This window comes from Psammomys obesus, unplaced genomic scaffold (assembly GCF_907164565.1).
Source record: "Psammomys obesus unplaced genomic scaffold, mPsaObe1.curated_primary_1811, whole genome shotgun sequence".
In the NCBI taxonomy this organism is placed as follows: Eukaryota; Metazoa; Chordata; class Mammalia; order Rodentia; family Muridae; genus Psammomys; species Psammomys obesus.
The window spans coordinates 2,682,946-2,696,865 of record NW_026585690.1 but is presented as its reverse complement, the minus strand read 5'-3'; the positions used below and the strand labels follow the sequence as shown (position 1 = coordinate 2,696,865).

Below are 13,920 nucleotides of genomic sequence, written 5' to 3'. Positions count from 1 at the left end.
GAAAGAAAGAAAGAAAGAAAGAAAGAAAGAAAGAAAGAAAGAAAGAAAGAAAGAAAGATTGATTATACTGCTAAATGTTATCTGCATTATATTTAATGGTGATACAGCTCCACAACAGGAAGGGACAAAAAGGATAGCCTCCCTTTCTCCTGTTCTGACAGTGGACATTTTAGAGACATTTAAAACTGGCACAGAAAGATTTAAAAAAAAAAAAAAACTTGGCATAAAAATTGAAAAACAAAAGACAGAAATAATATACTAATGTCACTTGTCACTATAACAATTTAAAAATTCAATTGAATAAACTAAAAATTCGGTTAAATTCTCATGCAGAAGATAAAAATATCAAAATCAATATTGTCTATGGTTTAAGAAAAATTAAAAGATATGAAGGAAGATACACTTCATTACAGCAATAAGAACTATAAAACAATATACTATATGAATTTTCCACTGTATGAAAATTTCACTGTATGAAAACTGCTTAACTTGCCAGACACGGTGGTGCATACCTTTAATCTCAGCAATGGGAAGGCAAAGGCGGGCAAAATTCTGGAAGTTTAAAAACAACTTGGATTATATAGGGAAGTTCCAGGTAAACCAGTTGCTAGAGCTGACTCAGCAGTTAAAAGCACTAGCTGATTTCCAGAAGACCTGGGTTCATTCCCATTACACATATAACAGCTCACAAGTGTAACTCCAGTTCCAGGCAATCTAACACTTTCACACAGACATATATGCAGGCAAAATACCCATGTACATAAAACTGAATCATTAAAAACTACAAAAACCTCACAACTTGGCTGTCTATAGAGATGGTTCAGAGGTAAAAGCACTGGTTGCTCTTCCAGAGGTCCTGAGTTCAATTCCCAGAAACCACAACCATCTATAATGAGATCTGGTGCCCTCTACTGGCCTGCCTGCAGAACACTGTACACATAACAAATAAATCTTAAGAAAAACAAACAAACAAAAAAAAAACACTACAAAACCATGTAACTTTGGTATAAAAAATGAAGAGCCTGAAAAAGACTGTGTTTATGGGTTAGACGACCCAGTGCTACAACATCATGGCATGATGTATGTCCTACCAAAACATAAACAAAAATATTTATGATAATTTGCAAAAGATAATTCTAGAGCATATCTAACAGGTTAGATTCCAAATTCCGGACAAACTCAGTAACTGACAACTGTCTTCTACAACTTAAAGCAGCCTGGTATAATACAGTTTATCATCTGAAACCACAGATACTTGTAACTTGTCACTGGAGGATGAAATGGCTTAGTGGGTAACGCACTTGCTGTGCAAGCATGAATATCAGAGTTGGGTCCCCGTCACCCATGTTAGGCTGGGTGGGCATGGCAGCTCACGTGGTAATCCCAACAAGTAAGAGGCAATGACAGAATGTAGATCCCTGGAACAAACTGGCTAGCTATACTAGCTACGTCAGTGAGTTCCGAGTTCAAGGAAGAGACAGCTTTCATACAGGGGAAAGAAATCAAGGACTACAACCTGAACCTCACAAACACATGTCCATGTCATTGGCACAAACAAGACACTAAGGAATACAGGCAAGCATGCCCGTACACGAACACACACACCTTTTAAAAGTGTTAACAAACAGGCTTTAAAATCCAATCAGATATTTACTGCTGAAGCTTAGTAAAGGATCAATATGGAATTTCTGTTTCTTATCCTGGTCAACTTCAAGGTAAAAATGGAAAGGTAGAAAGAGAAGGTTCAGCAAGGCAAGTCTCCCTCAATAACCTAGACAGCTGAAGAATCCACTCTGAAACTTCAAGGGTTCAAGAGGGGCTGGAAAGATGGTTCAGTGGTTAAGAGGACAGCTGTTCTTCCAGAGGACCCAGATTCAATCCCCAGCACCCACATGGCAGCTCACTACCACTTGTAACTCCAGTTCCAAGAATCCAACACCCTCTTCAGACCTTCATAATCAACAGGCAAGAAGGTAGTACACTGACTCACACACAGACAAAACACCCATATTCACAAAATAAAATACAAAAAATAAACAGAAAAATTACGAGCCAAGAGAAAAACAGCCTACGTAAAAGATATCAACACAAAAAAGTCACAAGTTCTAAGAACTTCAACCTCGTAATGACAAAAAGATATGTATGGCCTAAAAGGGATACAAAATGATAGTCAAACAATGGGAGCAGCCACTAAATGTCTTGCAGACCAATTTAAGAGCTTCAACTTTATTCTAAGAACAGTAAGAATTCAAGTAATGACCTACGAAAGATGAGCCCACTCGTTACATGAGGACTGAATGAGAGAGGGAGAAAAGATGGATAAGGAATGGGGAGGGATGAGGGGAAAGAGGGTAAGCTAATGTGCCAGGCAGGAGCCCAAATTAGGAGGGTCCTAAGAAATCTAAGTATGGTAACAACCAGCACTAACAGGCTAGAAGCAACAAAAGCATGATGTACAAGGACTCAAGGTATAATTTGGAGGTTCTATACTTTCCCTTTCCATTCTCCCACTATGTAATTTTAACAGGGGAAACTATTCCTTGAGACTCGGATGGGAATAAACTCCCCTAATTCAACTTCTACATGGTGAATATAAGCTAGTTCTAAATGAAGCATCTTTTTCAAAAATAGAACCACAGCCCACACTAGGACAAGATTATTTCAGAAAATCAGTAAAGACATTTTCTCTAGTATTGATAGCTAAAAAGACAAAGTGATCCTAGAACTTTGTAATATATTATCCCCCGAAGTCCGCACAGCCCTTCTTTTAGTATAAAGCCAGTTTCCCACAAACTTTAGCTGGGCACAGTCAAATATAGAACTAAATTATAAAATTAAGGGATGTAAACAAGAAGTAATATTTACAAGTCCTTGGTCAATCCTTAACAGGAGTCTATCCATGACTGTCCTTCTGCTTTCTATTTCTCACAGGCAGCCAAATTCACTAAGGGTATCATACAAAAATACCATAGATTGGATGGCTCAAACAGCATTCATTTTCTCAGTTCTGAAGTTTAGAACTGTGAGATCCTTCTCATGAGGCATCTTGCCTTACTTGCAGATGACAACTTTCTTCCTTCATCTTCACACAGCCTCCTCTGCACATCTGACTTCTGTAGCTAGCCAGTCAAACTAGAGTAGAAAACCAGTCTAACTAGAGTAGGACCTATCCATGAGCTGATTTGACCTTAATTATTTTTTAAAGGCTTTATCACTAAACACAAACATAGCCTGAGAATCAGAGCAGTCCTGATCATCTGGAACACATTTTGGTAAGCTATTCTACATTAGATTTTTTTAGATCAAATCAACACTGTAAGGTAGAGCTATCAGAATGTTCTGTGCTGATGGTAGGTAATGTCCTCTATCTTCACTCTTTGATATGGCAGCCAATGGCCATACATGACTACTTAAAGTTAGTTTAAAAATTAAACCAAAATATAAAACCAGACTCTTAGACGCCACTAACCACATTTCAAGGGCTCAATAGCCACAGTGTCTACTTTAAGTGGTGCAACTCAAGCCATGATACAGTAGCTAAGACAGCCGCAACTTAGATCTATGGATGCTTACAAGGACCACACAAAACAAACAAACAAAAAACCCACAACAACAACAACTAACCTACTTCTACCCTGTGTGGAGCACATGTCTAAGTTTTCTCACGCCAATCATTCATCTAATTCCTCAATATAGAAATCAGATGGCATTAACCTAAACTTCTAAAAATTTACAGAACTTAACGCCTGGCAATGGCCTCTGCTTATACCTAGGAAACATTTGGAAATCCCTTGTCTATAATAGCAAAGAGAACATAATACGTATCTATTAAGTACACACTCTGAAAAAAAAGCAGAAAAACAACATATTGGAGGGTGCTAGTTATGCATCAACAACAAAACCCAAAACTAAACTGCAAACAGTAGGCAAACAGAGGCAGCCTATGAAAGCAATGCTAAGAAAGCCTAAAAGAGCCTACACTACAGAAGGCCCAGTGATTGGGTACTTCTCAGGGTAGAAAAGGCTGCTTTGGTACTCTAAAATACTCAATAATTATATGACTTAAAGCATTTTTTTCTTCCCTGCCAAAAAGTAGCAAACGTCAGACTGAGTGTTCCTTTCCTACCTGTGATGGCCTCTGATGACAGAATGTTTAGGCTATTCTAAGAAAGGAGGGCAGCACCCAGTCTGTAGTGAAAAATATCTTCCTTCAATCAAATACTAATGTAAGTTCTACCTTGAGATTTTGAAGACATAAATCCCTAATCAATTAACTGTAAACAAGAGTGATTTTTTCTTAGTGGGCATTACCTACTCGAGTGAGCTGTTAAAAGAAATCTTGTTCTTGCTACAAAAATGGAACTCTTAACAAAGTCTGTGTCCGTAACTGTTCTCTCTTTTCACTATTCCCTCCTGAGTGCTGGGAAGAACAACTCCAGCCTTTGGCCATGAATTTTAGCTTGCTCACAAACTTTGCTTCCTAACTGTCCCCTAGACTGGCTTATTTAGGCAGTTCTTATCATCTTATAAGACAATTAATTCCCTTTAGTAAATCTCTGAATGCAATCTATCAATCATGTATCAATCATATATAAATCCCCTACCTGTTCTGCTTCTCTCATTAATTCCTGACTAATAATCAAAACTATTTCCAATGTCCTCGAGTAGCCAGGAGGAAGAGAAGTCAGACTACCACAAAAATAAATAAGAAGCCAGCACTTAAATAACAGTTACAGGAGACCCTTTGCTATACTGTTATGTCATATAGCTCTGATTTAAAAATAGAAATTTCTCAAATTACTGACAGTAGTTTTATCACCAAACTATATTAATGATCTATAAAAATGTGATAAGGACACAGCGGGTAAAGATGCTTGCTGCCAAGCCTGACAATCTGACTTCCATCCCCAGGACCCATGGGATAGGAGAAAAAGTTGTCCTCTGAGTCCCACAGTTACACTATCCTGTAAGTCACAAACCTAAACTACACGAGGCACAGGGTTACACAGCAGTGACGTTCCTAGGGTTGTCATGCTCTCCAACGCCTACTACGTTTCAAATATGATCAAGAAAAAGTCACCCCAAAAAACAAAATCGAGCACATAAACAGTCAAAAAAAAAAACATTCCTTCCAAGGGCAAACTGTGTTTGGAACTTGCAATGGCCAGCACAGCCTCAGGACTGCTACCCGGAAGACCAAAGATAACCAGTACCTCCTTTCTCTTCCTCACTAAAAGAACTCTGATCACAGTCACCTTATTCCTAGTCACCACTATACAATAGGTTAGGCAAGAGGAAGAATTTTTTTTTTTTTTTGAGCTTTCAGAGTACTGAACTTGTGACTTCTCCTTTGAGCTGTATGTGGTAGCTGAGTAGGATTGATTTTCTTAAAGGAAGGAAAGATTAGGTGTGAGAAGAAAAGATGTATAACAAATGTTGAGTGGTCAGAGCCTGAGTTCAATTATTAAGAAGTTTAGACTGGAAATGTAAATTTTAAGGCTTATAAGCAATACAACAAAACACAGGGTAAAACAAAAATCACCTAAGATCAGACCAAAGACAGGACCAAAAAAGATCAGTAAATAATCAAAAGATGTGCACTGAGGTGGGTAGAGAGAAGCAAAAAGATCATCAAGCCAATAAAATACACACACAAAGAAAAGAAACAAAGAAAAATTGAAGCTGGGTTAAGAAGTATAAAACCAATCAACTGCTATGGAAAGAGAGTGGGAAAGAAATTAACAAAATAATTGAATCCTATGTCCAAAGGAGTACCACATTACCTCTAGAAAGCAGAATACTTAATACCTATATATATATATATATATATATATATATATATATATATATATATTCCTAAGAATCCTTAACTATGGGGTCAAGAAAGGTCTCTTGTGTTGAGTGTTTTATGAGTCATAAAATAGTAATACAATTTACTAAGCAAAATGCCTTTTCATACTGTGAAAATATAAAGAGAATATATGGAGCAACATAAAGAATAGTCATAAATATAAATAGCACCAACAAATCACCAAGAAAAAAGGAAAGCCAATGGAATGAAAAAGAAAATTCTCAAAAGCAATGCAAACAAAAACATGAAACCAGTCAATGCTAACAATTATGCAAATAAAAATACTAATTTTAGCCAGGAAGCAGTGGCACACACCTCTAATCCTAGCACTCAGGAGGCAGAGGCAGGCAGATCCTGGTTATACGTCAATCTGGACTATATACAGCTCCAATACAGCCAGGGCTACACACAGAAACCCGTCTCAAAAGATCAAAAAGGAGAAAATAAAACAATTTTTAATAAAGCATTAAAAATCAAAGAAAACGGGCCAGGAATTGAAGTGGTGGCATACACCTTTAATCCTAGCATTCAGAAGGCAGAGGCATGCTGATTTCTGTGAGTTCAAGACCAATCTACCCTACAGAACGAGTTTTAGGACAGCCAAAGCCACACAGAAGAGCCCTATATCAAGGGGTTTAAAATATACACACATACACACACACACAGGAGCATTCTGAAACAAAAAAGATGGAGAAAATTAAATAAAAATTAGAACCCAATTAAAAAATATCTTGAATGGGTCCAATATAAACAGTTACAAATAAATTCTTTTACTTTAGCATACGAAGTTCTAAACATTTTCAGAGTAAGTAGCCAATGAGGAATATTTATGTACTATTCACACAAAATCAGGCTTCATGAAAATCAAACATGTAAGACACTAAGACTCACAAGAGAAGAGAGAGAAAGCACTGCTTATCATAATAGGCCTTTTCTGTTACCACCAACTTTCTCAGGGGCAGTCTGTCAAAGCCTGGTCCAAATGAAGGGATGTCAGATTCACAAACTTTCTGGGTAGCTAATAAAAGATGGACATAAGCTAAAACAGGCTGTGAAAAAAGTTAAAGAAAAAAAAAAATCCAAACCAAATAAATTAATAAACAGACCTTGTAATTTCAGACTATTTATCTACCTAGACTCCAAGTCAACAATCCACATTTTAAAGAAAATATATTCCTTTTAGCATAATAAAGAATAAATGAGTAATAAACGAATGAGCATGTTTTGAATCAAACAAATCCAGGTTCAATCCTTATTAGCTCTATCTTAGTAGTTTATCAATCACTTATTAAATATATATCCCTCACAAAGTCATGGAAACCTCTTTTAAACTAGTATCTTTGCCTGTAAAATTAATGACTCAATAGACAACAACAACAAAAAAAAAAACCAACAGGGGAAAATATGGTCAGAAGACCACTTAAAAGAGTCAGTTCTCTCCTTCTACCATTTAAGTTCCAGAAATCAAAGTCGGGTCACCAGGCTTGATAGCAAGTGCCATTACCCTCTGAGCCATCTCACTGGCCCTGGCCAAAACGTTTTATACTACTAAAACTCACATAAGCAGATTATAATTAACCATTTAACACCTCATTCTTACATTTTCCCACCTCTGTTGACTCGTTTCCGTGTTTTTAACTTACATGTCTTAAAACAGCTTTGTTTACCACTGTTTACTCAATGCACATCAAACATCCAATGTTAACTCATTTTTGAATAATGAAATAAATATGGTGACACCTACTGTATAGAATTATGGAGAAAGTAAAATATGAAAACTTTACTAACTCCTTTTACTTTCTTAGCAAGTCTAGGACTTGTTCGTAAAGTAGGACCTATTATCATATACATATCATATGCCATTTACATGTAAGAAAATGGGCTAGAAAGGTTAAGTAACTTAATTAAGACCACAAAACCAATAAGAAATGGGTCAAAAAAACCAAACGCAAAATCCACACAGAGTCCATGCTTATAACCACTAACAAGGTCTTCATACACAACTACTAGTTCTTACAATGTAGATAGAATACAAATACAAGTAAAAGGCTTAAAGCACATACCAGGCATTCAACAGTCAATGATGATTAGTTTAACTTGTTTTCTGTCTAACGCCTAGGGAAGAGTTTCATAACAGAGAGTAATTAAGAAATTGAATGGTGCTGCTGGGCACAGAGGTGCCATGCCTTTAACGTCAGCACTCAAGAACCAAAGGCAGGCTGATCTTCATGAGTTTGAGGTCAGCCTGGTTCTGCAGAGTGAGTTCCACGACAACCAGAGCCATATACTGAAACCCTGTCTTGAAAAAAAAAGAAAGAAAGAAAGAAAAAAAAAAAAAAGAAAGAAATTGAAAGACATTTTATCCAAACATCAGCTATTCATATTCACAGACTCTGGATATAAGAAGGAAGAAGAAACTCTACTCATGGTTTCCTAAATGAACTCGGGATTCCCTAGAACTGGTACTACATTAACTAAACATTATCTGTATGTTATCCCCATAATGCTAAATCAGCTATAAAAAAAAAAAAAAAAAAGAACTGGGAAACAGTACAGGTAAGCTTCTCTGAGCTAATCTGAATTCATGCATTTACAACAGAGGAACCTAACATTTTCCCATTAAAAAATAAATACGTAAAAACAGAAATAAGTTTCAAGAGTCTAACTCTCCAATAGTACCCTGTCTCCTACATTCTCAACTCTACCTCTTTCATAGCTCTAAAGTCTCCTAGCCTTGCAAATCCTTTCAGCACTATCAACACTGATTCACTCACTGTTTAAATTCCGTAAGTTTATCTCTCTTTCCTACAAATATAGGTAGAATTCTGGTCGAATTCCACCATACTTATACTTTATGCTTCAAAAGTCAACAAAAACACTACTCTTGAACTAAAACAAAAATATCTTTAATATTCCCCCCCTTTAAATTCTGCTTTAGAAAAAGCTGCCTTCTACTCATATCCCAGTGTGTTCAATAGAATGCAATGTTATTTCTGAAATGAAGTATAAACCCTTCCAATTTCACTCTTTTCTTGTAATCTAACTCAGTCTACTAATTTCAAAAGAAAAACAACATGAATTTTATGTTGTTAGTTAGTGGCAACATAAAAGTGGCTAAGAAAATTACATTTTCAACTTAGAGCTAAGGTCTTGTGTCAAATAAAAGGCAGACACAAGGAAAGCTTTCAATCTTTTATATTCTTTCCAGATACAGCTGAGGCTTTGCAAACAGAAACATTACCATCCTGTTCTGAGACACTCTGGGGATCCCTAACTATAAGTAGGTTATTTCAACCTACAAATAAAGCTCTTACTTAAATCCATTTTCTCTGTTTTTCTCCTTTCAACAGAGAATATTCAGCTAACATTTCTTCAAAACCACCAACCTATTTGTGTCATGTTAAATCATCCTTTACCTTTTCAAGTTATACACTACAAAAGTATAAGGTTTCATATTTTCTCCTAATCTTCTGATAGTTTTTACTGCAGAATTAGCTCAAGGACCATGTTACCTTCCTGTTCAAATTGTGTAAGCTAAACAATGATTCTGGAGAAAAAGTACACTTCCCAGGTCCTGAAAATCAAACTTCTGAAGACATGTCAAGACCCTGCAAGTTAAAAGAAAGTGCTGTACAACCCACCCCTCTGACTTCTGGCAGACAGCACCATAGGGCTCACTTCTCCACTCTGATCAAAGATGCAGAGGTGCCCATTTCTCATCGTAAGCTGTATGCATTTTTTTTTATGGCTCACTTTCTTACACATTATTTCACCCAACAAATGGCAAACCTATCGCTGTACTTGTGCCAATGACTGTACAAAACACATGAAGAATCAGCACCATCTTAGTTGGTCCAAGTTAATATATATAACAACTTATTTCCCCCTGCCCTATAAAGTTAACATGCCTACAAGCCTTGGGCCACTTACAACCTAAAGCATTATGAGGCCATATTCCAATGACAAATCTACCTCGGTGGGTGCAGTTTGTAGCAAAATAGTCCCTTAAGTGATCAAGTATGTGACCTTGTTCCAAACCAGACCTTAAAGTTAGAAAATTTTAAATCTTAATATTGGTATTTTGCTCACAGCTGCTAAACCTGAAATTCAGCACCAGTTTTTGAAATAGGTCAGAAGGGAGACACAAGGAAATAAATCACCACTTTCAAAGTGTACTGTTCTCACCCAGTCTCTAAAAACCCTGCTTCCTACTTTTGCAACTATCAGACATAACCAGTTTCCTTTAAGCCTTGCTGTTCTTATTTTTAAAAGAGGCTGAGCTGTGTGGGAAAATGCTCCCTATTTCTCAGAATTATAAAACTGGTTAATTCTAAGCATTAAGAACAGAAAAAGATTCCATCACATCTCTCTCATCATTGTTTCAATTTTAAAGTTTTGTTTTCTCTTGTTGTTTGTTTGATTTAATGGTATCTAGGGCCTTGGGCCTGCTGGACACTAAGCCTTGTCACCACTGCTTCTAATGAAGCCTGATCAACAGGCTTAACCAAGTACAAACCACTCATACACACTAAGCCAAATAGAAATAACAGAAAGGAGCAGCTTTGGTGTATATATTCTTATTCTTAGAACTCTATGTAGGTTTAAAAAAAAAAAAAGTGGCTTTTTTTTTTTTTTTTTTTTTTTTGGTCTTATTGCTAACAGGTGAGCCTCATGAGGTCCCTTTCCAAGGTCTCTATTTAAACAGAATCTAGATGGAGAGGGAAAGAAAAATTAACTCAAAAGCAACCTTTTGCCAGGCTCTATAGGGAGGGAAATAAGTGGCAGACAGTTCTTCTGGATAATTCAATTAATGATCTCTCTTAGAACTAAGTTTTAATCAACTTCTACAGCTTCTTCCCTCTGCTGCCTCAAATTACTTCTTCCTCCATATTAGGGTGTTTAAAGCTTCCATTTCATAGCACTGACAAGAGGGTTAGATATAAAAGCGCTAACAACTGGTAGGTCGTAGTTTGCTATCAGTACGGTTCACTAAGCTTTTGGGTTAAAAGGCCTTCTTTGAGGAATAAGGTCCTACCACGCCGCCTGTCTGTGGACCCAGGAAAAACTTAAACAGTTATGAAACCAGATCACTAGGACAAATCATAAGGCCTCCTTATCCCACTCACTACAAACAAACCTAAGACGATTCTTCCCCGCTTACTGACTGACAGATGATTGATTGAGACAGATAAATAGATAGATAGATGGATGGATGGATGATAGACGCAGGGTCTGGTTTGATTCTTTCTTACCAAAGGAGAACCTGATGATACTACTTATGTATGTGGAGCGTCAAACAGAATCTTTATGTACTAAGTCATTTGTACGTGCATACGTATATAAGATCGGTTCATCCAAAATCTTTCCTAAATCGAGGAAGTGAAGATTACTTCAGCAACCACAACAGTTAATTTAAAAAAAAAAAAAAAAAGACCTGCAGCAAAACAGTATGGAAAAGTACAGCTCCTCACGTGTCTCTCCCAGACACAAATACTTAGGTCCGAGTCCATTACAATCTCACCACCCCTCCAGAATTGCTCTCCTCCACCTTACACTGACAGAAAACTACCAACCTCGTAGTCGTGCCCCAAGAGACTCTACCTATTATCTTACCCCTCCCGCTTTAGCTCCGCCCACGCCCCGGGAATGAGGTGGCCTTACCGGCCCCAGAAAAGACCACCTTCCTGCTCCAGCGTGCAACCCGGGAATCCAACCAACCCCCCCCCCCCCGAGCCCCCGCCGCGCTGAACCCTGTGAAGAAGCATCTTAGGGGAGCCAGCTCTTCACCAACTCGGTGCGCCCTGTGGTCCTCCCACCCCCACGTGTCAGCTACCCTCCCCCACATTCCCACACCTCACGACTCAGGCCGAGCAAAGAAAGGGGCCAGTCGAAAGCCTGGTCCCCAAGACAGATCTGCAACCCGGAGGGCCCGGTCCCACCGCAAGTCCCCTCCCACCTTCGGCCCCCCACGGTCCCTTCCTCCCTCCTCGAGGTGAAACCAGGCCCTTGCCTCAGAAACCTCCTCTTCCTCGTCGTCGTCGTCCTCCTCTTCCTCGCTGTTGTTGCTGCTGGTGCCGCCGCCGCCGCCGCCTCCTCCTCCTCCGCCGCCGCCGCTGTTGTCGCTGTCGCTGCTGCTCTCGCTGCTGCTGGGGGGTCGGCAAGTCCGGTTGCGCTTGGCCTTGTGGTGCGGCTGCTGCGGAGGCTTCTTCTTCAGGAGCAGGTCGCACACTCGCACCATCCCACGAGGAGACGAGGCCGAGCGAGCCCCGCCGCCGACCTCCGCCGCCGCCGCCGCCGCCGCGGGGGGGGCCGCCACTGCCGCCGCCGCCGGGGGGCTCCCTTCTCCCTCAGCCGCCGCCGGAACCGTCGCCTTCTCCATCTCTGCGGGAAGAGGGAGGGCGCGGACGGGGGAGGGGCGTGGGGGGGCTCCGCTCTACCGCGACTTCGGCCGCGCCGGGGCCGACACAGCACTCCGGGCCGCCGCCGCCACCGCCTCGGTCACCTCTACTGCCGCCGCCGCCGCCGCCGCTCCGCCAGCTCTCACCTCGTCTCGCGATACTAAGGGCGGGGAGCCTGGCGACGAGAGGGAGGGAGGGAGGGACGGAGGGAGGGATGGAGCGAGCGGGAGGGCGGGAGGGCGAGGCGGAGCGCGGTGCCCGGGGAAGCCGAGCAGGCGTCCCGGAGGAGCCGCCGGGGGAAGTGCGCGTGGAGAGGCTCCCGCTGGGGAGCCGGAGCCGGAGCGGGAGCCGCAGGCAGGGGACCACGGGCGAACGGGCGAGCGCCGGGATGGCTTGTCTTCTCCTCGCTACTTCCCCCACACACAGCCCTGCAGCCCTCCCTCCTTCCTTCCTGGCTCCGGATTAGAACGCAGCCGCAGACGGAAGCGCGCGTGACGCCATCAGTCGGCGCCGCGGCGGCCGCGCGCGCATCGCTGCCCGCCTGGGCAAAGTGCGGCTCCCGGGGCCTTGGAGTCGGCCCCCCGCGGGGGTGCGGGGGAGCGGAGGCAGCGGGATGGAGAGCAGCAGGCCCGGGCGGAGGGGGAGGCGAGCGCGGAAGCGCGGGCCAGGGTGCTAGCGGGATGCCTGGCCGCCAGATCCGGGAGGTGGGGCCTCGTCCCGGACCTCCTGGATGGACTTTCTTTCCTGGCCATTTTCTCCACCGCCAAACACAGAGAGGCCTTTGGATCGGCGGAGATGACTTCGTGTAAGGAGAGGGTTCCTGTCAGGTCCAAAAGAAACTCAGTTTCCACCCCCCACCAACCACACCTTGGAACGGTCCTGGAACTTTATAACTAGCCAGAGTTTGTGTCTCGGATCACACACTTCCTTAACCTGACTTTTTACACGTGTGTTAAATGAAGGAACTGAGTTAGTGAAGTTTAGGACTATACAGATCCGAAGAGGTGGATGTCGGAGCTGTGCCAGCATTGTGTGTATTTCTCGGTCTGAATTCTAAGATAATTTTAAGGACCTGGAGAACTCGCAGACCTTTTGAAATGGAGCTTTGCACTCGAAACAGCCTCCCGCGTGGCTAGCCTAGGCTAGCCTTGAACTGGCGATCTTCCTTACTAAGCCTCCAAAGTGCTGAGATTATATAGGTCTGCACGCCCACCATGTCATGTTTGTGTAGTTTATTGAACTCAGAATTAGCCATTTCTGGTCTAGTACGAGTAGTGGCATAAGGAAAACGAAGCAAACATTAAAAGACAGATGTACTGGCACACGATAAAAAGTGCCTCAACTGACAGAGTTGCCATTTTAAGACTTCTAACTTTAGCTGAGTGCCTGAAAAAAAATTTTTTTTTTACTTTTTTTTTTTTTTGCATTTTACTTCTTTTTAGCACTGGCATACCATATGAAATGTGGGCAGTTGCTACAGAGTACCATGGAAGAATTGGTGATGACTAAATCAATTCATTCAAGCAAAAATTCACCATGTGCCTACTGTGTGTGTAATCTATGAAATGAAAGTGTGTTTCCGGGGGCTTATCTGTGTATTGTGTGCTACGGTAAATATTACATACAAAGTGCTAGCCATCTGCCGATTGCTTTGCACTGCTGGCTGAATTC

At 41.1% G+C, this 13,920-nt stretch overlaps 1 protein-coding gene across 4 annotated transcripts in view; it reads right to left on the bottom strand.

Annotated features, from left to right (window-relative positions):
- The window catches only part of Ankrd17 (ankyrin repeat domain 17), a 133,896-nt gene extending 121,551 nt beyond the window's left edge, over nucleotides 1-12,345 (bottom strand). For 2 of the 4 annotated variants that reach the window (XM_055595971.1, XM_055595982.1), the window contains exon 1: nucleotides 11,862-12,345. In XM_055595971.1, the coding sequence (XP_055451946.1) occupies nucleotides 11,862-12,230 (369 nt within the window). In that variant the 5' untranslated portion in view covers nucleotides 12,231-12,345. The remainder of the gene's footprint in view (nucleotides 1-11,861) is intronic. The other 2 variants (XM_055595999.1, XM_055596009.1) reach the window with 1 other exon arrangement.
- Between the last annotated feature and the right edge of the window lie 1,575 nt (nucleotides 12,346-13,920).